Source organism: Helianthus annuus, chromosome 13 (genome assembly GCF_002127325.2).
Source record: "Helianthus annuus cultivar XRQ/B chromosome 13, HanXRQr2.0-SUNRISE, whole genome shotgun sequence".
Taxonomy (NCBI): domain Eukaryota; kingdom Viridiplantae; phylum Streptophyta; class Magnoliopsida; order Asterales; family Asteraceae; genus Helianthus; species Helianthus annuus.
Genome location: NC_035445.2, coordinates 156,900,685 through 156,925,245, shown reverse-complemented (window position 1 = coordinate 156,925,245; position 24,561 = coordinate 156,900,685). Strand labels below are relative to the sequence as shown.

The 24,561-nt window shown below is 35.9% G+C and overlaps 1 protein-coding gene across 2 annotated transcripts; it reads left to right on the top strand.

Annotated features, from left to right (window-relative positions):
* The first annotated feature begins 20,982 nt into the window (after positions 1–20,982).
* LOC110899944 (putative pentatricopeptide repeat-containing protein At4g17915) lies at positions 20,983–24,080 on the top strand. Of its 2 annotated transcripts, XM_035981678.1 has the most exons (4): positions 20,988–21,122; positions 22,188–22,352; positions 22,430–23,749; positions 23,834–24,080. In XM_035981678.1, the coding sequence occupies exon 3, from the start codon at positions 22,450–22,452 to the stop codon at positions 23,620–23,622; it is 1,173 nt and encodes a 390-aa protein (XP_035837571.1). In that variant the 5' UTR covers positions 20,988–21,122; positions 22,188–22,352; positions 22,430–22,449; the 3' UTR covers positions 23,623–23,749; positions 23,834–24,080. The 2 variants fall into 2 exon arrangements, with proteins under 2 accessions (XP_022002534.1, XP_035837571.1); XM_022146842.2 differs by having other exon boundaries at positions 20,983–21,122; positions 22,188–23,749.
* The last annotated feature ends 481 nt before the right edge of the window (positions 24,081–24,561 follow it).

Genomic DNA, 24,561 nt, shown 5'->3' with positions numbered 1-24,561 from the left:
GGTCAACCCAGCGAAGCCCACCAAACCCACGCCTCAAACCCCCGCCCCACCATACCGTGTTGAATGTGGGTCAGCCCATGTCTGCCCCCCCCCCCCCAAGCCACGTGTCAACTCATGCCCCAACCCAAGCCCAACCCCCGACCCACCATACCCCACGGTCTTAGTTCAAGGGGTGTAGGTTCCTATATTCTCATGACTTGCCATCTAAGTTTGGATATTTTTGTTTGTTACTCACGCAAGTGGATAGAAATAAAATAAAATATTTTTTTTGTTACTTGTTGATTGCAAGCTAGTTTGATCGAGATCACTTCTAGTTCAGCTTCGTTTGTACGCAAAAAAAAAAAAAAGAAATCGAAAGGCAAAATCATGGCCGGTGATAAAGAAGGAAGCTCAGGAACATTGAAAGAATTGATGGGTGGTTTTGTTTTGCAGGCACCAAAGTCACCCTCGACCAACTACGCAGCATGGTCAGTTATGGTGAATGTTGTTTTGGGAGCAAACGGTTTGCAAGATGCGATTGACAAAGAAAAGGGACCGGGAATTGAAGAAAGAAAGAAGTTTATGGCCTTAGGTGTCATCTTCCAGACCCCCCTACCTGAAGACGTGATGCTTCAGATGGCTAAGTATTCAGAACCGAAAGATATTTGGGAAGCGCTAAGAGTTCGTTATCTTGGTGAAGAAAGCTCGTATTCAAAGGCTAAGAAGCGAGTTAGATGGATTGAAGATGAGTGAGACAGAAAGTATTGAAGAATATGCACCGAAACTAGGTGGAGTACAATCAAAGTACAAGAGCTTGGGAGCAACCCTCGAAGAAGAGATCGTGGTGAGAAAATTCTTGAACTCTATGCCTGATAAATATTTACCTATTGTTTCTTCGATCGAGCAATTCACAGATATCGAAAAAATGCCGTTTGAAGATGTGGTTGGACGTTTGAAGGCATATGAAGAAAGAAACAAGTTTAAGAATGTGAATGAAAGTTCATCCCAAAGTCAGCTCATGTTCACCCAGAATGAAAAGAAAGTTGAAAACTACCGAGGACGTGGTAGAGGTTGTGGAAGATACAACGGACGTGGAAGAGTGTATCCCAGATGGAATAATGAACGTTAGAATACGAATGATGAACAAGGTGAAGATCGAAATAAGAAACCTGAAGAATGGCAAGACAGAAGAAAGAACTTGAGGTGCTACAACTGTGATAAGATTGGGCACTACTCGAGCGAATGTAAAGCACCGAGCAAAGGGAAAGAAGAAGCGAATCTGAAAAAGACAGAAGATGTACATGATATCGATCCATCTTTGTTCATGGCAGATTGTTCGACAAAGAAAGTACATTTGAATGAAGAAATGGTTATCCCTGGTGTTTTTGAAAAGAATGAAGAAGGAATGTGGTATTTAGACAATGGTGCAAGTCATCACATGTCAAAGGTAAAGGGAATGTAACCGTGGTAAGTAAGAATGGCGAAAAGAAAACGTTTTGTGATGTTTTCTACATGCCTAAGTTAAAAACCAATCTTCTTAGTTTGGGACAATTCGATGAAGAAGGTTGCAAGATTGAACTAGCCAATGGGATGTTAAGGCTACATGATTAGAAAGAAAGACTGTTGATGAAGGTTCAGAGAAATATGAATAGAATGTACAACATCATGCTTCAAGTATGTTGTAATTCTAACAAAATTGAAGACGAAAAGAAAGAAAGTGCTGATGTGAAACCGATTAAGAAAGTAAGGGAAATTCGGTTTGGAACTATCCCAAAAGATTTGCTTGGGTTCGTTTAAGTATTTGACAAGAACAAGTTGAAGAGAAGAAGCAAGTCAAGAAAGAAAGTACTGAAGGAACGAATGCAAAGTTTGAAGAACCAGTGAAGCAAGTACGCTATAGACAATTGAAAATGAGGAACAAAGGCAAGAAGGAAAATAATTCAAGATTAAGGGGGTGAATGAAGGTTAATCTTGATTAATTAGTAAAGATGAGGGTTTATTTAATATGTTTTATTAAATTTTGGTTTATTTTAGGTAAGTCTTGGGGAGAAAGTTTAGTAATTGGTTTAGGAAAGGTTTAATATCTTGGAGAGCAAGTTTAGTAGTATTATAAATAGGGGTCTAGGTTATTGTTTTTATTTGTCCCTTTTTCTTTGTAAGTTCGTTAAGTTCATTTGACTGAATAGAAAGAGTCGCGGGTTTGTCCCTCCAATATCTCGTGTTCTTGTTTGTTGATCCGATTGTTTGAACCGTCTGGGCCAACAGGAATGTAACGCCCAGCGTCCCTGAACTTTAGGATCTTGTCAAGATTAGTCCCTGAAGTTTAATCTATTGCCATTTTTGGTCCCCATGGTTATGTGATGTTGATACTTTGGAAATTTCGATGTGAATCCTATTAATGTTTATACTTAACACTATGATACATGATTCTTCAATCTAGATGCTTGATTGTTGATACAAAAACTATGACACTTGATACTTAATCTAGATACTTGACTCTTGATGCTTGACTCTTGATGCTTGACTCTTGATGCTTAATCTAGATACTTGAATTCTTATGATTAAACTAGATACTTGATTCTTTACACTATGAGAGTTAGATTCTTATTGTTGATTCTTGATACTTGATACTTGGACTCTTGATTCTTGAAACTTAAGAAACTATGATTCTTGACTCTTGAAACTGATTTGGTGCTTGGCTCCTTAGACTCGTGAGACTTGATTCTTGGTTAAACGAGAGATTGGAAGTCTTGTCACTGGCGGAATCTATAAAACTTGGAAACTTCTGGTTTGTGATGCAACCTAAAGACTTTACCTAAACATTATGCAACGCAACGCTTAATCAAACTCGCAAAACGAATCAAAGATGGGAACGCGAAAAGATTGGATTGGCCGGAATGGCAATTCGATCGGATTGTCATTCGATCGGACTGTCATCCGATCGGACTGTCACCCTATCGGGTGACCATCCTATCGGACTGCCACCCGACCCGTGCACACTTACCTCCTCCACTCACTCTTCCCCTATAAATAGACCTATCACATCACCATTTCAGTGATGTGACAGCTCTGCTCGACCCAGACACTCTACCTTCTCATTTCTTCATTTTCTCATCGATTTCGGTACGTTTCAAGCTAGATCTTTGTACTTTCTCATTCTACACATCATCCTTTATGTGATTCTCACTTGAAATCACACTTTTCACCGTGAAATCTCTCGGATCTAAGTTCTTGTGGGTGATGTCATCATTGGGGTTTGTACAAACTGCCACGTGATGTCATTCTGAGCAAGATCTAGCTCAGATCTAAGCTATTTCATGCGTTTTCACACCAAATCTAAGCTAAATCTAAACTTTTTCCTATAAAATTTGAATATCATCATCTTTTCTCAAACTTCTACTTTATTTGGTGGGACCAGGTCTATATTGACTATAGATCTGATGAATAGTCTAGAGTTGGTGTTGATCTAAATCCTTACCGAAAAATGACGAGCAAAGCACAGATTCCGACATAAACCCGTCAGAGACATACGACTGATCGAACAGAGGTGGTTCCCACCGATCAGAACGGTTGTGAGCTGATAGGTTTACCGTGGTCTCAATACGTGTCGTATCATCACCATTAAACTAGAAACTTTACAAAACGGTAAACAAGAACAAGGGTCGCCCTATCGAGCGGCAACCCGATCGGACAACCGTCTGATCGGACAAGCCACCCTATCAGGTGACACTTGTCCCTGAGCCCTGAAACTTGAAACTTTCAAACCCTTAAAAGTTGGAGATCTTAATCGAATGGTAATCCGATCGGACAACCGCCCGATTGGGATACTAATCATTCGGATCGAAGTGGCAACCCGATCGAACAGTTGTCCGATCGGGAAGCCACCCTAATCTCCAAATTACAATCTCATGGCAACCCGATCGGATGGCCATCCGATCGGGCAATCATCCTAATCTTCTTTCATCAAGTGGCAACCCGATCGGATGGCCATCCGATCGGGCAGCCATCTGCCCTCTCACATAGGGCTGTAAACGATTCGAGTCGAGTCGAGCCAGGGTAGGGTCGAGCTCAAGCTCGAAATTAATTCAGGCGGTTAAACTTGGCTTAAGCTTTACGTCGGAGTTAAATGAGCCTAAGAATGAGCCGAGCCATGGGCCGAGCCGAGCTTAGCTCGAGCTGGGCTTGGTTACAAAATGAGCCAGCTTGGTTCACGTCATCTCAAATTAAGTTTTTTTAGCTAGTTTTTCTCGAGCTTCTTTCAAGCGAGCTACGAGCCGAGCTACGAGTCGCGAGCTTTATGAACAGCCCTACTCTCACACCTATGAGTCACCCGATCGACCGGTAATCCGATCGGATAGCCATCCGATCGGACAGCCATCCGATCCAATGACCAATTTGACACTTGAACAACCTCGTTATTTTGCCCGAATCTTATCATATTGTAATCTAATCAGGCTAATTCAAAAAAAATAACTCCCTTTGATCTAATAACAGTTGCGACTGTTAAGAAATCACTGTGAGTATACTCGATCCCTTTCTTACTTTAAACTTTTGGGGTGCAACATGTATTCTATGAAACTTAAACTTGATTCTTTGGAAACTTATACTCAATCCTATGTGTATGTGAAACTTGTGATTCTTGATTCTTGACTCTTCGTGCTATGTGACGTTTAATCCAGAGTGTAGTTCCGCCTTAACAATAGTAGCGCTATAGGAGTAATGCACCTCCCCGTTAGTCTTTGGGGTATTGTTAGGAGGAGACATATAATCTCCCGTTAAACTTTGGGAAAGGCACTTAAGGCATTGGAAACTTGGGCTATCATTGCGTGGACTGAGACACTAGCACGGCTGAAACTATATTATTGCTTACACTATGGATATGAGATGTTTTAATCTATTATTCTATTATCAAACTTGTATACTCACCAATACTTTTGTGTTGATATATTAATACATGTTGCAGGCTGATAGGATGCTTGGAATGCATGGAATCCAGCTAGGAGATGCTTAGAAACGTCACCTAGTTAACTTAGAATCTTTTGAACAATTTGAACAATATTCGTTATGGTTTGTATTTGATACTTGTGTTGGTTGTGTATGCTACTAGATGATGTTATGATGAATTTGATCTAATTTCTATGGAAACAAATAGTGTTATGGAATCTCATGAGCAATCTGAACGCTTACTGCTCGCACCCTGATGTTTCCGGCATCGGTTGGGGTGTGACAAGGAACCACCACAAAAAAATACAATCGGCACTACACTATATAATTAACATAAGATCCTCAATCTTTCTCCATTATCAGCACAACGTCCTCAATTTGTCACACCCCGACCACGTTAGAACAACAAAACCGCGGTGGAAACATCGGGGTGTGTCGTAACAGAATCATTGTTTCACAACACATGGATTGAAGTTTTGTTTTATTGAATTTAGTTTGTTATGTTGTCTTGACATTTAAAAGCAAAATATAAACATATTGTCTTTCATTGTTATTAAATCACTAAGGTCTCGTCCATTCCTATGTGAGCATGCATCATCATCAAACAACATCACCTGAAAAATATGTGAAAATAAGTCAGCATAAAAATGCCGGCGAGTACATAGGTTTTGTGAGTGTGTCAAATTCATGGCTTGAATACATGCTGCAATACCTCGTACGACTATTAGAGTCGATAATTGAAAACCATGTAAAGTGTTTTGTATTGCAATATGATTAACCAACTAAAACAAGCTGGTTAAATGTTTAAGAAAAACCTCGTTGCCATGAATCTTGACCCAAAACATTTGCTTTTGTAAACCAAGTTGTAAATCGTTCTTGTAATAAAACTTGTATGGTTTATATCATTTAGTAAACATCGTTGTGTGTCATCATTTGAAATCATTCGTCCAAAATCATTCGAAATCGTTCAATTCGTTCGTGTTATCAATCGTTCATGTTTTCAAACCAATCGTTCAAATCGTTCAACTCATTCGTGTTATAAACCGTCATTCTATCGTTCAACTCGTTCGTGTTATAAACCGTCGTTCAACTCGTTCGTTTTTTAATTGTGAAAACTAACTTTTGGTCGTTCTCGTTGAATACATTCAAACCTGTGTTTTGACTCGTCTATACCACCAAAGGGTATCTTTAATCGACTAACAAACCACCAAAGTGTTTGTTAAAATTCATCAGGTTCTGTCGTTACCCACATTACCCCATAACCATGGCGATAGTTCGATAACGGGATTTGTTAGATCCTATGGTACCATAACATACTACTGGTCGGCTTGATCATTGTTAATGAATGTCATTCGTGTTATGTATTAATGCACCAACAAGTTCGTCCACATTATTGAAATAATTGTGTTTAATATAAACCATAGTAATTGTTTTTGAAAACTTGAAATCGTTTAGCACATATGAATCACCCCAAAAGAATTGAAAGCAGTAAAATAGGGGAACTATGTACTCACTTGAGATTGTAAGGTATGCTCGATTAAGTGAACTAACAAGCTCGGGAAATCAAGGAATCAAGTGGCACCTAGTATCGGATCACTATGTTAATAACCGGGGCCTAAATCGGGAGATCGGGTAGAATGAGGTCATGTAAACCAAATGAGTGTTGGAACTCATATGATATAGTTTAAAGAAGCCTACATTCTGAATTGAAACCTATCCTAAGTGCTTTTGACCCGTTATGACTCGTTAAGGTAGTTTACGCTACTTTAACACGTCATTTACGCAAAAGCGCGTTCGGGGGGGGGGGGTCTAACTAGCCCTATGATAAGTATTGTATGCCCTAACATGTCTAATAATGTTGCATAATCAGTTTAAATGTCAAAATTTAAGTTATATATGCTTAAATTCAAATTATGCATAAAAAGGGCATTTTGATCATTTTCCTAAGGCATATAACTACTTATCATACAACTAACCAAACAAAGTGACCATAAGGTATAACCTTGGAAGGTTATTCCTTATAAACTATGGTCACAAAATATGTTTGGTCGGATCCTAAAGATCGACCAAACGGGTCGGGTTCGAAAGTCTAAGCGGTTGTTTAGACCGCTTGACTTACGACCCTAAACAAGCACTAAATTAGAAGTGACGAGTTAAACATAATAAAACATGTTTAACTAAGTTAGAAAACTGATTTGATATCAAAACAAAGTGTTTTGATACTCGAAAATAGTTTCGTCGCAAAATGCACATAATCGTGCATTTTGACCGAATCTTTGACTCGTCACTTCGACTAGTCAACGTGGTAATCAGTAGGTATAGTCGCAAGGGACTAAAACTATCGTGATTACGCTCACGTTGCAAAGTTCAAACGAACTTTGTCTTGACCAAATCATGGTCAAAGCTGAAAGTCAAACACTGTTTGGCTTTCTTGCTTGAAATAAATAAACAAAGCATGATAGAACACTTACAAGTGTTCTAGGCTAGAAGGGTGACTAAGAAAACTCAGATATGAAGCCTCCAACCAAGTGTGGTAGCCTCAATAGAGCAGAGATGAAGATAGAAAGCAAATAAGCAAGATGAAGTGTTGGTGTTCTTGGGTTTATATAGGAAATCATGAACCATTGGATCATTGCCAAGTGTAATTGAGTTGTTCAAAGCATGATCCTCACCATACACATGTTAGGCTCTGATTTTGGGACTTGGAGAACACATAAACCAGCCCACAATATGCAAAAACTGAGACTAAAACCAAGTTCAGCAAGCTGTTTTGAAGATTCAATGAATCTGCTGTGCTGGGCAATGCATACGCACCGTAAGGGCCCTTGGTATACGGTCCGTATGGGTTTTGCAGGGGCTGAAGTTTCATTTGTTAACAGCTTTGGCCCTTGGACTTGATTCGTCGCGTTTTGGCACTTCTAGCACCCGTTAAGCCCATTTTCAAACTCCATGATGAAGTTAAAGTATAAAGTATATTTAACTTGAATTATGCTAGAAAAATGTCACGGATGTCGCTGCTGTACGGTTGCGTTTTTCGGTTAATTACGACGGAAATCAAAACGAACGCGAAAATGACCCAAATTACGCAACGAAGGACATTTTTGCATTCCCATCACTAAGATACAATATTTTAATGATTGCAAAAATTTTTGGATGTCCGGATATGGTCAGAACGCAAGATATGCACGAATTTGCATACTTTCGCAGTTTTGACGCTTTTAGTCCCTATGATCAAATAAGCGTATTTTCGCATACCGAACTCCTCAAAACTTATTTCTAAGCTATGTAAAGGATATTTAGGGTATGTTTAGCTTATGTTCTTGTTCCGGAGTGTACGTTTCTATACGAATTGGCAGACTTTTGCAGTTTGTTGCAAATAGTCCCTGTGATCGAATAAACTTGTTTTTGACACACCAAACCCTTCAAAACTTATTTCTAAGTTATGTAAAGGTTATTTAAGATATGTTAAGCTTATTTCACTGTTCCAGAGTGTTTGCCGCGTTAAACTGATTATGTTTATGTAACAGTTTGCGTTTAACTTTCCAGAAAGCGATTTAGAGCTTGAAATCGAACTAGAATCAAAACGTGAAATTGTCAAACACAAATAAGCAAACATTGAGACCAAAACAAAGTGTTTCATTGATATTTGATATTATTCTACATCGTACAGTGTTTACAGAGCAAAATGTCACACAATTGTTCTCCATTATCAACATAAACGACATTAGCACAACATCCTCAATCGTTCTCTATTATCAGCACATCATCTGATGTGCTGATTATATGTACTTTTGGTTTTTAGATTTAACATAGATGTGCTGATTATATCTATTTTTCGTGTGTGTTTGTGTTTTATTGTAATTAACACATAATCAACACACACCCGTGTACTATGTCAGCACATGAACAACCAACTCATCTATCCTACATCTATGGCAATTAACACTTTAACAACACAAAATCAACTTTAATTTATTGTTGATCATCTATGGTCGTTTGCTTCGAGGTTGAACGCACAACAGCTTGTTCAACTTGTTCGTATTCAGTCTGTTGTTTGTCTTCGAGGCTAATCGCACAACGGGGTTTTATATGGAATTGAACCTTATCGCACAAAAGGGATTAATGTGGGTGAGTTGTTTTGATATTGACCCTCATAAGAATTACACAACAAAACAAGAACATACGTATAGATTTAAAATCAACACAATACATTTTTTATACTAGCACATTTCAACTATATACCTAGCACAATTATAAGACACATTTTTGTAACTTTTTTAAAAGTCGCTTTTATAAAGAAAAAAGGTATAACAATATGGTACTTATATTAAAGATTAAAAGAAATACTTGATTTTATGGTATATTTAAAAAAATAATGAATTATATAAAAGTTATTTTAGTTTAAAAAACCTTAGTGGAATTAGTATTTAATGGAAAATGGTTGATGACTAAAATACCATAAACATAGATCTTATTATTTAATATAAATTAGCAATTTTACGAAATTACCCCTAACTTGTTAGTACTAATTATTAATTATAAGGGATTCTTTTGTAATCAACACTAACTATTGATTTAAACTATTAATGACTCAGATTTGTTCTTACAATTTTACGGTTAACACTGTTGTAAAAGATATCAACTCTAATAGATAAAACCCCTCCTCCCTTTTTGGGACTTCGATCCATTGGAAGATGGGATGATACCCCCAGTCCAGCAGGAAGATATGGTTTGTGGCCCAACTAATAAAGGAAAAAAACAAAATAGTCGTTCGGCCCAATATCACACAAGCCGAGCTAAATGAGCTAAATAAGGTCCATCCCTTTTCTAACACCTCATTCTTCACAACTAAAATCATGGGTTTTACTTTTTGTCAGAATTCACGTTTGCCAAACTATAAAGTCGATGATGCGATTTGAGGTCAACAATGTTAGAAAAATCATGTCCTTAAGTTTGCCAAACAATAAAGTCGATGATGCGATTTGAAACATTTATATACTTTGAGGTCAACAATATTAGAAAAATTATGTCCTTAATTGACCAGGCTAAACATGAGATTGAATAACTTGTTTAACTCATTTTATTATTAAACCAAAGCATACCAATTACAATAACTTTATCATATCTTCCTCTTCCTATACTAATAAATGAAAATCTTTTTGTACACGTGTCACATGCCTTATCTCTTTTAACAATAGCATTACATATTAATTTTATAAACAAAATATAATATAATATTAATTAATATAGTTAGAGATAAACGTCTAAATTCAAATTTAATTAATAATTATCTATAACAAATGTAAATGTATCAAATAATATAATAAGTATAATATTATTTAATATAGTTAGAGATCAAACGTATAATTTCAAATTTAATTAATAGTAAATTACTTTTTGAGTCCCTGTGTTTTAGTAGTTTTAACCACTTGAATCCAAAATAAAAAAGTTTAACACCTTGAGTCTCTAACCGCTCATTCACACCCTCCGTAAAAATTCAAAAAACCTTTTGTAAGGTTGAGTTCTCTAAGTTCTCACAAGTCGTAAAAGATTTCATTTTACCCTAACCATATATATTTGTTAAGATAAAATATATTATTTGGATATAAACAATAATTACTAATAAAGTATCAAATCACATGTACAAGTAATGAAAATATAACTGTTCTTTTGTTTTACTAATTTATCTAAACTAGGATTGCGACCCGCCGCTATTCTTTAGTTATAACTAAGTCGATATAGGACCTGCATGTTATGTTAAACCTGTCAAACGGGGAAAAAATAGACGATGTAAAAACGTTCACCCATACACGCATGTTGCGTCGTGTTAACACGCAAAATTTAGAACGAAACGTAAAAACGTTAAACCAAAGACGCATGTTGTGATGTGTTAAGTCACAAAATTTAGAACAAAAAATAAGCGAAAAATTTGCGGAAAATGAAAACTACAAAGGACCAAAGTTGAAAGTAAAAAAAGTTATGAGGATAGATTGCAAAAGATAAAAAGTTTTGGGTTAGAAGTAATAAAACAAATAGTTTTTGGTTAAAAGTAAATAGTACTAATGACATACAACTGTCATCGACCACCAACACTGACTCGACCTAGAGTATGAGTGTTGCGACGAACCTATCAAACATGGGAAAATAGAGGTAAAAATGTTGAATCACACATGCACGTTGCGTCGTATTAACTCAAAAATTTAGAACTATGCGTAAAACGAAAATTTGCGAAAGATGAAAAGTTTAAGTGACAAAAGTTGTGAAGTTAAATTGCAAATAATGAAAAGTTTTTGGTTAAAGTTAAAAAAACAAATTATGTATGGTTAAAATTACAAAAGGTAAAAACCATTGGGTTAAAACTAAAAAATCAAGGTTTTTTTTTTTTTTTTGAAAAATGCCCAAAGCACAATGTACAACTTATGATGCACTAAAAAGTTGCTTCTTTATATATGGAATAATAAGTCATTTCATCAATAAGGATTATATACAAGTTTATAATTTACATTTTTCGTCATTCAACCCGTGTAACACACTGGGTTGTAAGCTAGTATTTATACTAAACTAAACCTAAATCTATTATGACTCAAACACCAATATAATTATAAGAGTTAAATGTCATTCTAGTACCTGTTGTTTGGGTCATTTTTCTGTTTAGTCCAAAGGTTTGACACGTTGTCATTTTAGTGCAAATAGTTCCAAACGTTGCCATTTTAGTGCATTGTGTTAACTTATCCATTTTTTCCGTTAACGAGAAGGGCAATTCGAATTGTCCTTCTAGTTAATAGAATTACATAAAAAATGACCGAATTGCTTTTCTAGTTAATAGAAAAAATGGATGAAGTTAACCCAGTGGACTAAAATGGTAACGTTTGAAACTATTTGAACTAAAATGACAACGTTTCAAACCTTTAGACTAAACTGGCAAATGGCCCAAACCATAGAGACTAAAATGGCATTTAACTCTAATTATAAAACCCAAACTAAGACTATGGGGTATGGGGCGTGGGTTGGGTACAAACGCCCACATCACCACGCCGGGTGGGCTTGGGTTTGGGCGTAGCCCCTTGGGCGGGGGTTTCAGCCCGGGTGTAACACCCTTACTATTAATTTAGGGTTTTCATATTATTTACGTAAGTAAACATGTAATTATAATTACATACACATTGAAAAATACGGTTAAATTAAAAAAAAATCGGATTTGAAACAATACAATACAATATGTACAAATTCGTCGTTTTTAAATGACGACGGAACCATGTGCGGAAGCTTGTATCTTGATCGTGTTCGGTTCTTCAATGAGCTTGATCTTCATCCGGGACATCTTGGCATTCACCTATGATCAAAACCAACTTAAAAGTTAGTTTCGATATCTTAAATAATAGTATAATCAAGTGTTAGTATCGAACAATCAAAAAACAAAATAAAATTTCGGAATTAAGTCTGTCGCGCCACACGACAGACTCCTCTTGATCTTTCGCGTGCCGTGAGCGCCCTCGCGTGTCGCGCCAGGATTACTGCTCCCTGACGCGTGTCACGGGGGAGGTGATTTTCCAGCAGTTTTGTTGCTGAAACCTGCATTTTTCCCAGCTATGGTTTTAATCGTAAAACGATCTTTAAAGTGTCATAACTTTTTATCTACAAGTCTGTTTTAGGTGATTCTTTTTCCTACGCGTTTGTAATAAAAATACGCATCAATTTATCCTATTTTCCGCATATGAAACTTGAATATAAACGATTAGTTTATAATTTCTTATTTCATTTATTCGACCCATTTGTTTTAAAAGTTTACAACCTTGTTTCTAATTAACCATTTAGCATACATCAACATGCTTAACTCAAAATCTATAGTTCGGGTTTATAACTTTTATGAATTACGCGGCTAGTACTTAATCTATGCGCATAATTCTTTTGACTCGTTTCGAAGACATAAACCTTCTAAGTTTAAATCTTTACCTTTTTTGTTATGTACAATCTACTTTATACTTATCTATAACTTACATTATCATAATACACGTTTTTAACGGCTCATAAAGACCGTTTACCCGGTTTAGCGTTCATGGGTATTTTTGTCAATTTCAGTCCCTCATTTTACGATGAAGGGCTTTCACTAATATTTGACCAACATATTACTTCTAACTATAATTTAAATATGCGTACCTGGCTCGGGTCAAGTATTGACCCGCTCTAATATCTTGCTTTAATGATTTTGCTAATTTCTAGCAAATGCAAACTTTCGTAAGCCGTTCTTATCCTGTGAGCATTAGACTCGACAATACTTATTAGTCGTTATTTGTCAAATGATGTTAAAAATTGCCCTTTAACCCGTTTGGTCCAAACGACCAAACATTTTGCATTTGTATTTGAAACCCTAACCTGTGTTGCAAATATTGTACAAACAAAGACCATAAACATACTTTAGATTAACGTGAATATGCAACTATATTATTCAAATTCCACAAATAAAATAGAATGGAAGTAACTACAACCGAAAGCACACTCTTAACGACAATTGCAACAGAAAAAATCCATATGGAATTGTAAAAATGGCTTATACAATACAAATAGGGAATCTAGTAAGGCAAAAGGAAATGAAGAAACCGCAAAAGTGTACTGTTAATAACAATTGCAACAAAAAAATAAAGAACATGTGTTTTTTATACCATATAATTACGCACCGGTATCAACATTTTTTGGATTACTACCAAGAAAAAAAACATTGGGAGTGAATACATACCGGAATCGAACCTCGGATGGAATAATTAAAAAAAGGGTGTTAAATCTGGGAAAACAGGAGTGAGGGACGATTAGAGACACTGGAAGAACGAAAGAGAAAGAGACTCGGGCCGAGAGAGAATCATAAAACGTTTGTTGTCGGACGAATGCGGCGGTGGTGAAAACGGTGCTAGAGGAGTGTGGGACGATCAACAAATGGTTCAATAGTTCTGATACAGAAAAATGAAGGTGGCAGAAAGGGATTTGGAAATATGAATGGAAATGGTTGGTGGGTTGTTTTTGGATTTATGAATGGAGTTTGAGGCAGGGGTTAAGAAAGGGATTTGAAATTATGAAAGAACATGGAGATTCGGGAATCAGCATCGTTTCGTGTAATCTGAAAATGTGATGCGACATTTAATATTTGGGAGGAAAACTTAAAAAGGAAGGAAAAAAGCAAAACGGTATACGTAGGAATCGAACCGGCATTGGTTGTGTATTGAAGATGCATGGCTACCACCGCAATGGATCGTTTTTTATGATACATCTATTTTTTATTTGAGTTAGTACATATATATAGTTGTCTAAGGTAGCGAAAAGGTGGCAATTAATGTGGTAGGAGACACATTCGTTAATTAAGTTTGAGTGGTTACCGTTAATATTAAACTAAGGGGTATGTGTATGTGGTTTTTTTAAAAGTCGCAATTTTTCATTCTACAAAGGCAACCCAAACAAAAGGGTATATGTGTGGTTTTCTAAAAGTCGCCACTTTTCATTCTACAGAGGCGACCCAGACAAAAGGGTATGTATGTGTGGTTTTTTAAAAGTCGCAACTTTTCAATCTAAAGAGGCAACCCAAATTGCTTTTTGTAAGGTTATATAATGGTGTATATATATTTACCATTTCGTTATTTAACCCATTTCGGCTTACGCCGTAGGGTATCTTTTAACTTTATCTTACGTTTTTCGTCACGCAACTAATTACCATTTTATCCCCACCATTATTATGAGTTATCCCATAGGGCAATATTTCAAAACTCATTGTATGTTTGTCATTCTATGACTATACCACCATTTACCCATTTTTTACCATCCATTATGGTTTTCCATCGTTTTTACTTATTCCGAGTCGTATCAACTACGTCAGAACACCACATTTTAACCATTAGCTTAACATATTCGTAACCCTTATAATGGTTAAACATTTTATAATAAGAAAGAGGGTGTAAGTTTTACTTACCTCGCATCCAAATTACGCTTTTCTTTTCGTACTTGCTTCGTTTGACCCGCTTCATTCCCAAGTCTCCATCTAGCTTGTCAAGAGTCAAACTATCATCATAATTCGTAAGACGGTTAGATTAGTCATAATCATTTACGACTATTCCATCCTACGGGTTTTATGTCGAATTTATCATTCGACCATATCAAAATTACCATTCGATCTAATCATTGGTCGTTTTGACTTTTTAAAAGTCAATTGGCTTATCAACATATTCAAATGCACATTTGGTTCATTGAAATCACTTAGGCATGTTTCATCCGAACTCTTAATGAAATCAAATTTTATACACAACCAAGTAGACCGCGATTTCATTCAGGCATTTCATATTACTGAAAAATGGGCTGTTTTTGATGACTTGTTTAACCTGTTTACAAGTCTTCAAAAATTATGATTTTTTTATGTGGCGTACCTCTCGGAGGGTTAGACCTTGTGTTAAAATTTCAAGATCTAACTCTTTACCAAAAATTCATTTACTAAGCTGCAATCAGATTCGTCACTCCTGACTGCAGCTTACGGAAAAATTCATTTAAAATTCCTCGTTTATCCGATTGACGAAATTCCAATTGGCGATTCTTTTAATCACTTCAAACTTTCTACAGTAAGAATTTGAGATCATAACTCAATTTAGGTCATAACTCAATTCCTAAATTGAGTTATGAAATTCGTAATGAGCTGCAAATTCTGCCAGAAAACGCAGCTTGAACCTTTGATACGGAAAATTTCATAAAACGCTCAATTTTCGTCAAAAAAATGCGATTCCAGTGGGGTTTTAAATATATTTCCTGGAATTACATTTTAGACTCAAGAAACACATGTTTTTGTCACGTTTTGTTCAAGTTATAGCCAATACAAGTAGGCTGTAAATTCTGATCAGGAGCTGTTTGAATTCAGCTTTCAATTTGAACATGTTTATGACATTATAACACTTATTCTTAGCAATCAAAACCCCTAAAAGCATCACATACACGAATTTAGTCACAACCCAATTAGCACACGCAAGAGTAATCATCAAATCCCTAGTTTTTAATACTAATTCATCAAGTTTTTCAACTAGGGTTTGTTTCTAAACATGAATTCATCCTAGTTTCACCTAAACATCAATCATGCAAGCTCGAATTTCGATTTCATAAGTTCATCAAGAATTCAAGATGGAACCAAATAATGAAATTTAACATACCTTGTGATCCCTTAACTTGGGTGATCACTAATTTGGACTTGGTTTCTGATTTGGGTTCGATTTGCCCCTTTAATTTGGCTGATTTGTATGGGTTAGGGTTCAATGGAAGAACCCCCTTCTTGCTCTGTTGAAAACCATGACCAGAACACACACTAATGTGTGTGTTTTGGTGTTTTATTCTTTTAATTAAAAACATTTTCCTTTTTGCCTCATTTAGTCCCTCTAGTTCCATAGTTTGTAAAAGGATTATCTATTTCTTGTTTCTTTTATTGTTTTAACAACACTTAACCAACTAGGTTGATATTCCTAGTTACTTAATGGGTTCGGGGAAGTTATAACCCGTTTTTTTTAAGTCTCGTTAACTCAGGCCTTTTATATACTTTGTTTTTTTCTCAAAGTATTTAACCTCCTTTTAATTAATACTAGGTTTATTTATTTAAATTTTATTATTTACCAGATAAATTTTCACCACTAGCGGTCTTTTACCCGTCGTTAATATTAATGTGGTTTAATTACCAAACCCGTTTTTGGGGTGTTACACCGGGCGTTGGGCGGGGCTACCCACATGACATGGCGGAACCTCATTGGCCAAGAACATTAGGCCTTTAAAATTTGCTTTTTTTCCACGCCCCACCATACCCCTTTGAAATTGGCTTTTGGTCTTGGGTGCCCCATAGTCCACGCGTCGCACCATGCCCCCAACCCACGCCCCACCATACCCCACGGTCTAAATAAGTATACCCCATTAAAAATATTAATACTTATCTAGACCCAATAACTAAATAATAATAAATTAATCAAACTTTATCTTCAACCTTTTTGAATTATTTTTGAACTCACTTCAACTTCGGTTAACCCTTTAAACAATGTGGTTTCTTCTAGGGTTTGTGAATTTAAAAAACCATATAATCTATAGGGTAATAGTTGGTGGATTTGATGGTCCACATTGTGTAGTTCGTTTACTACTTATACGTACAGAATATTGGAGAAATAATAACTGTTAATAAAATTGAAATAATTAAAATACTTAGGATCTTTTCTCAAAACTCAAATTTCAAGAAAGTCGAAATCTGTAACTTTATTCTGTAAATTGCTTGAGTTTAAATAAACTTGTTTGAAATATCAAACTTTCCACCAGATTACTGTCACTTAATCGATATAACTTAGGGGAGTAAATTTGCGAATTTATTGTTTTATTTTTTTATGAGCTTAGTTTAAACGGGGCCTAGACAATTTCAAGTTATAAAAAGAAAATAAAATGGAAAAAAATGGAGTTTTTTCCCAAACTAGTGTAGATTAGATGGTTTTTTTACAATTTTTTTTTGCAGATTTTTTAACTTTGCATAATTATTGTAGAATTTTTTAATATATTTTGCAGATTTTTTGTGGATTTTTCGTAGATCTTTTTGTAGAATTTTATAGATTTTTTATCGAACATTTGCAGAATTTTTTTATTTTTTTACAAAAAATAATTACTCGTATTTTTGCCGATTCTAATTTTGTGAGCAATCTAATTTAACTTTGGGTAGAAAAATAAAAGGAAATGTATAAATTAGGTAAGAAATTAAAGTGGTATAGAAAAGAACCCAAATAGGTAAATATTTTTTCAAAGTACCTAAATAAGTAAATATTTTTTTGTATCTACACTAGTTTGGGAAAAAACTCACGCCGTTTACACGAACCACATACCAAAACACATACCCGAAAACTTTTAACAATCATACAACCTCTTATGATCTAGTATGACTCTTTAAATCATAATGGTTTGATTAGACATGTATGATCCGTTATATTTGTTATATATAAATCTAATCATTTAAGATCTAGGTTTAGAATATAATAGGAAGTTTATTTGGCTAAGAAGGCTAGGAAGTAATCTTGATCATCCATTTAGTTAATCAAGGGCTAAGATTAAATGAGGGAAATTGAAAGGAAGAAAAGAGGCGCGTGAGTTTGTTTAGGGGCATTCTAGTCAATCCAAGACAATAGTTTTTCTCTCCTCCAATCCCCCCCCCCCCCCCCGGTTTTTTAAACGTTAATAACTCTTTCATATGACATTATTTTTTTATAAAAATTGCACCAAAAAAAACGAACGTTTTTTTATCTTTAAAACGAGTATACTATTGCTATATTTTTGATTTTTTTTGAAAACTCAGTTGCGTAAAACGCAATGGAAAAAACCCAGTTGCGTAAAACGCAATGGAAAAAAAACCTAAAAAATAACATTTTTCTAAAACGCAATGCACCAAAAACACAAAGAAATGCCTTATTTGTAAAACGCAATGGCCAGAAAACATAAAGAAATGTCTTATTTCTAAAACGCAATAGCCTAAAAACACAAAAGAAAGTATACTTTCTAAAACGTAATGGACTGAAAACACATAAAAATCTGTTTCACCTAAAACGCAATGCACCAAAAACACAAACAAATGTCTTATTCCTAAAATGCAATGGCCACAAAACACTTAAAATGTCTGTTTCCTAAAACGCAATGGACTGAAAACACATAAAAAAGTGTTTTATCTAAAACGCAGTGCACAAAAAACACAAAGAAATGTCTTATTTATAAAACGCAATGGCCAGAAAACACTAAAAATGTCTCATTCTAAAACGCAATTGCCTAAAAAACAAAAGAAACTGTTCTCTGTAAAACGCAATGGACTGAAAACACTAAAAAATGTCTCATTATAAAACGCAATTGCCTAAAAAAACAAAAAAAATGTTCTGTATAAAATGCAATGGACTGAAAACACCTAAAAATGTGTTTTACCTAAAACGCAATGACTAAAAACACATCAAAAATGTGTTTTCTAAAACGCAATGACTAAAAACACTTCAAAAATGTGTTTCTTTAAAACGCATTGAACCTGGACAATAGCTTTGTCTGTGTTGTGAATTGTCTGAACCAATGCAGTTTACGAATGCAGTTTTTCAGAGCCAATTTACAGAAAATTAAATATTAAATTTTCTGTTGCATTTTTATTAAAGCAATTAAATTTTCAGAGCCAGCCAGGGGCTCTGCCCCTTGGACCCTGCCAGGGGCTGCCGCCCCTGGGACCCTGCTACCAGGGGCACTGCCCATGGACCCCCGCCAAGATCGTAAAACGCAATGACTAAATCAAAAACCCAGATAACAAAAATGAAATTAAATAATTTCTTACATGGATCGAAGTTGGGTTCTTCAACGATTGACGAAATTTGAATGATTGAAACACTTATCAGAGATCGAATCGAACAGATCGAGTGATTATCTTCAAAATCACCGGAAAAAAACGAGATTTTGTATGAAATTAAACTGGGTTTTCTTAAAAAAGCTGAAGAACACGTTGATCGGGTGTTTGAATCATTGATTGGTGACGAAAATCGCACTATAATGTAGTGATTATTGAGATAGAAAGTGAAGAAATGGTTGAAGACGGTGGGGTTTGATGTTACTGGGAAGAAGAAGAAAAGAATAAGATTGACTAAAATACCATTCCTCTTTATTTTAAATTTTGTAACATGTCCTAATCTTATTGCTTTCTATCCTTCCTAATATGATATACTAAGGCACATCGTGTTTCACTAAGATTTATCATGAATTAGAGGTGAAAAAAAAAAACTGAGTTAGGAATCATAAGAAATTTTTAGCCGGAACAATAACCAATTACCTATATATTAAAAATCCAATTAAATGAATAGTAACATTTATATATTAAAAAATAGAAACTATAAATTTACTAAACCAGATGTATTTTTGGTACCGATTCGGCACCGGTATTCACCTTTACCCTTAGATACCAGTGCTGTACCAGTACCGACCGGTACCGAACCGTACCAGGTATATTTGGTACCGGTACCCATTTTTAGGGATTTCAGTAACGGATGTATATTCGGTATCGGTACCCACTTTTGGGGATTTCGGTAACGGTTGGTACCGAGCTCATCAAATCTTGTAGCAACGTAGCAATGCAAGTAATTGCACCGTTTAGATTACTTTTCATACACACAGTAAGTAAACTGTATTTTGTTTGAATGAGGTTTTGTCTGCACGACAACTTATTTTGCTTTCTTTTTTGTCTTTTTCTGTAATGAATGAATTGTAGCATGTAAAATTAACTTGGATATTTAGATTATTGATGAGCAAATTGTATCAAATCATGTAATCAAACTGGTATCGTATCGGTACCAAATTTACTATACCAAATCATTCTCGGTACCAATTTGGTACCCACTTTTTGGCGTTTTCAGAATCGTTACTTTCGGTTCGACACCGGTCTAGCACTATACCTGTATTTATTGATTTTTACCTTCAAATACCATACCGTATTGTACCGAGCATTTTCGGTGCCGGTAGCTAATTTCGATGATTTTCCGGATCGGTACTTTCGATGCCGTTACCGGTATCGAGCTCATCCAAATTTTAATGTGATAGCACCGTAATAGCTGAACTCAAAACAATCGAATTTCCAACGTGTAGGACGTGTGGGTCATATTATTATATATTTGGTTATTTCAAATCGTTTTTTAGGACGGAGTAACTATCCTTACCACGTCATTTTTATTTATGTTTTGATATTCGATATCTGCTTGTCGTTGCTGACACGCGTTTTGCAGTCATTGGGTCCCCGCCGCAAAGCACGGGCGGAAAATCAACTAGTTTGGATGAAACCGGATTGAAAACGACTCAAATCAGATGGTTGTAATCGGTTTGTAAACCTATACCTAAAATTGGTAAAACCCTAACCAAACAGGTTAGACCCATTTTACACTTGGACAACCATTTATTTCCCCTGTAAAAACCGCTTTGACCACCTTTGACCCAACTCGAACCGGTTTGGGTTAGAACCTAATCTTGTGCACCTGTATGATGAATGATTAAACCTCTCATCCGTCCATCTAGTCTAGTGGTTAATTTTGAGTTTTTCAGTTTTAACTTTTAACCCATTCTTCCAAAAACCCCAAACATCAAAACCCACGTCCTCGTTGAAGCTTACCTCACTCATCTCCGATTCGTGTCTGTTACCGGTGATCCTTAACTCAAATCAGGTACCTTTTCTTTTTCTTTCTATTTCAATGTTCAAACTCTCCAATCAATTCGAACGAACAGCGTTCGACTTCGCATATTGTTCAATACAAGTGCTAAATCTTGTGACATTGATCAAAACCATGGTTGTAACTGGCCAGATTAACGATTGGTGAATGGGTATTAGTGAGGTTGTTGATTTGGTGGGGTTATTTGTTTGAGTTCTTGTTGTGTGTAGAAAGCTGTAAGTGTGATGCACGCCAGGTGTTCGATGAAATGCCTTTGAGATGTGTTTGTTTGTAATTTGTAAATTTTGGAACTTTATGTGAATACCTTGTTATTGAGGATATAGTGTGCCTAAAATTTAGATTCATAGAAAGTCATTTGCTCTAGAGATTTAGGTCATTCCACTACATGTCACCGAAATAAATGGGTATACTTTACTATTATAATGGCAATATGGCACCAGAAATTCCAAGTGTGCATCTTATTCTAGGATGTCTTGTACAGCTGACTCTTTTAAATTAGGGATGAGCAAATCGTTCTCGGTACCGGTACCGAATTTACCGAACCGAGTACTTTTTCGGTACCGATTCGGTACCGACTTTTAGCATTTTCGGTACCGGTCCGGTACGGTACCGGTATTTACCGGTTTTTAGTCTCAAATACCGGTACCGAACTGTACCGAACCGGGTATATTCGGTACCGGTACCCACTTTTGGGGATTTTCGGTACCGGTACCGGTTCGGTACCGGACGGTACCGAGCTCATCCCTACTCTTTTTTTCTTAGCATATTAAAATCTTCAGGTGCCTATTTGACTGTTGTTGTTGGTAATAATTGTTTATGACATTTGCTTTTGGTAAAAAAAGGTTGCCTTTTATTTGTCCTTGTTGATCGGTATGTTACACAGTAGAAAAACGACATGTAGAGTGACTTGTTGAGTTGTAATTTCATGGTCCCGTGATTTTTCATAAATTTCTCAAAGCACAAGGGGTTTATTTAAATCACCATTTGTTCTTGAAATATATAAAATATGCCTTTTTAGTTTCATTACTTATAATTATGTAAATATTAACTTTTTTACAGGGTCATCATTATGTTGGTGCGAATGGAGCTCGACAGTTGAATCCGGCAGAGTTGATAAGAAATGGTTTGTAAATTATCAACGAGGCTGATGAATATATGTGTAGCTTCATTGTGTAAAGTCCAACAAATGGAAAAAGCGGAAGCTGTTATAATTGATGCTATAAGGTTAGGAACACTACCGGATGTTGTTACATACAACACATTAGTTGCTGCATATTGTCGGTTTGTTGACCTTGATGCAGGCTATTCAATCCTCAATAGAATGAGAGAAGCAGACATATATCCAAATGTTATTACATATAACTCCTTAATTGCTGGCGCTTCCAACCGTTCGTTATTCTCGAGATGCTTTGATCTTTTCGATGAAATGACGATGCTCGGAATTCCACCTGATGTTTGGAGTTATAATACGTTAATGCATTGCTTTTTTAAATTGAAAGAACCCGAGGAAGCTAAAAGGGTTTTACGCGAGAAAATTATGCCGAAATTATCTCCTTGTTCAACCACTTTTAACACCATGTTTAACGGTCTCTGCAAGAACGGGTATACCAGTGACGCGTTAAAGTTATTCCGGTCGTTAAAGCAAAACGGGTTCATTCCTCAATTAATCACATACAACATATTGATTGACGGGCTTTGTAAATCGGGCCGGTTACGGGCTGCAAGACGGGTCCTGAAGGAGCTTGAGGAATCGAATCTCGAACCTAATGCTAGTACTTACACTACCGTTATGAAATATTGTTTTCGAGCGGGCAAATTCGAAGAAGGTATTGAGGTTTTTTACGAAATGAAAAATAAAGGATACACCTATGACGCGTTTTCGTACTGTACGGTCAGCAGTGCATTTGCTAAAACCGGCAGATTAGAAGAGGCGCATAAATGTTATGAATTAATGATCGAAAAAGGTATCGAGCTCGATATTGTGTGTTACAATATCTTGGTTAACATGTATTGCATACAAGGCAGGTGGGAAGAAGTTTATAACCTGTTGAATGAAATCGAACAGGCGGGATTAAAATGTGATGAATATACACATACCACGTTAATTGACGGGCTATGCAGAGCAGGTAATGTTGACGGCGCGTTAAAACATCTGAGATATATGGATACATTAGGTTTCGATTCTAATCTAGTTGCATATAATTGCATGGTTGATCGGTTATGTAAAGCCGGTTACATTAATAAGGCTTTGAGGATTTTTGACACGATGGATATAAGAGATTCTATTACTTACACCTCATTGGTGCATAACCTTTGCGAAGAAAGGAGATTTTTGAAAGCGTCACAGGTTTTGTTAGTTTGTTTGAAACAGGGAATGAAGGTGTTTCGACCGACACAAAGGGTTGTTGTGAAAGGTCTTCATTCTTCGGGTTTATACTCAGAAGCAAGAAAGCTTCAGTCAAAAATACGTTTGGCCAAAATTTTGCGGTCATGATAGGATTAGTTGTTGAATTGGGATTAACGGAACCGTAAGGTTTTGTGTAAATTCATCTACACAACACAAGGGGATGCGTAAATGTCCAGTTGTGCTTACATCTTACATGAGCTTCTTTTTCTGTGAGGTAATTCATCGTCTCTTTTCAAATATCTCTTAGTAATCTGTTTTCTCGGCTCGATTATTGACTTTAGTTTAACGTATATTATAGATATAGATTTTTATGAAAAAGAAAAAGGGCTTCACAAGGAAGAAAAGAAGAGGTAATGTTGACTGAAATCTTGAGGCTCCACATGATGCTTGTGTGTGGCATTATTGTAAATTTATTGTCAGATCCTTGTTGTTAAGCTAGCGTTTGGATCTGCTAAACAATAACCCTGGAGAAACAATACTGTAACATGACCTATGTATCAACAATACTGCTCAGGTTTATAAAATCGTATTATTTATTTGTCAAACTTCGTTGACCAATGAAACTATGTTAGTTTTGTTCTCGGTTTATGGTCTGGTTTGGGACCGAACCCATTTTAAAACAGAACCGTACATTAGTTTTGTTCTATCCCTTAAATATACGTAAGTAACATGGTAGTTTTAGGAAATCTTGTCATTTAACTTTTTTCTAAGAGTAAACTACCAAAATGGCCCCTGAGGTTTGGCTAGATTTGCCGCTTTAGACAGAAAAGTTTTCTTTTTTATCACTGTGGCCCCTTGGAAGGTTTAAAAGTGCCATTTTGGCCCACTTTTTAACATGGTGTTAACTAAGGTCTGTTAACTCAGGGGCAAAATTGTCATTTCTGACCTCAGGGGCCATTTTGGCAATTACAAAAAAACAAAATATTTTTATTTATTTTGTCACCTCACCCCCCAACTAGGGGCGGCAATTCTTGACCCGACCCAAACCCGACACGAAAAAACAGGTTTGGGTCAACTAATTACTTA

What these genes read in the sequence shown, in the direction of transcription:
- LOC110899944 (XM_022146842.2), top strand. Translation starts at nt 22,249, where the DNA reads ATGGTTTGTAAATTATCAACGAGGCTGATGAATATATGTGTAGCTTCA.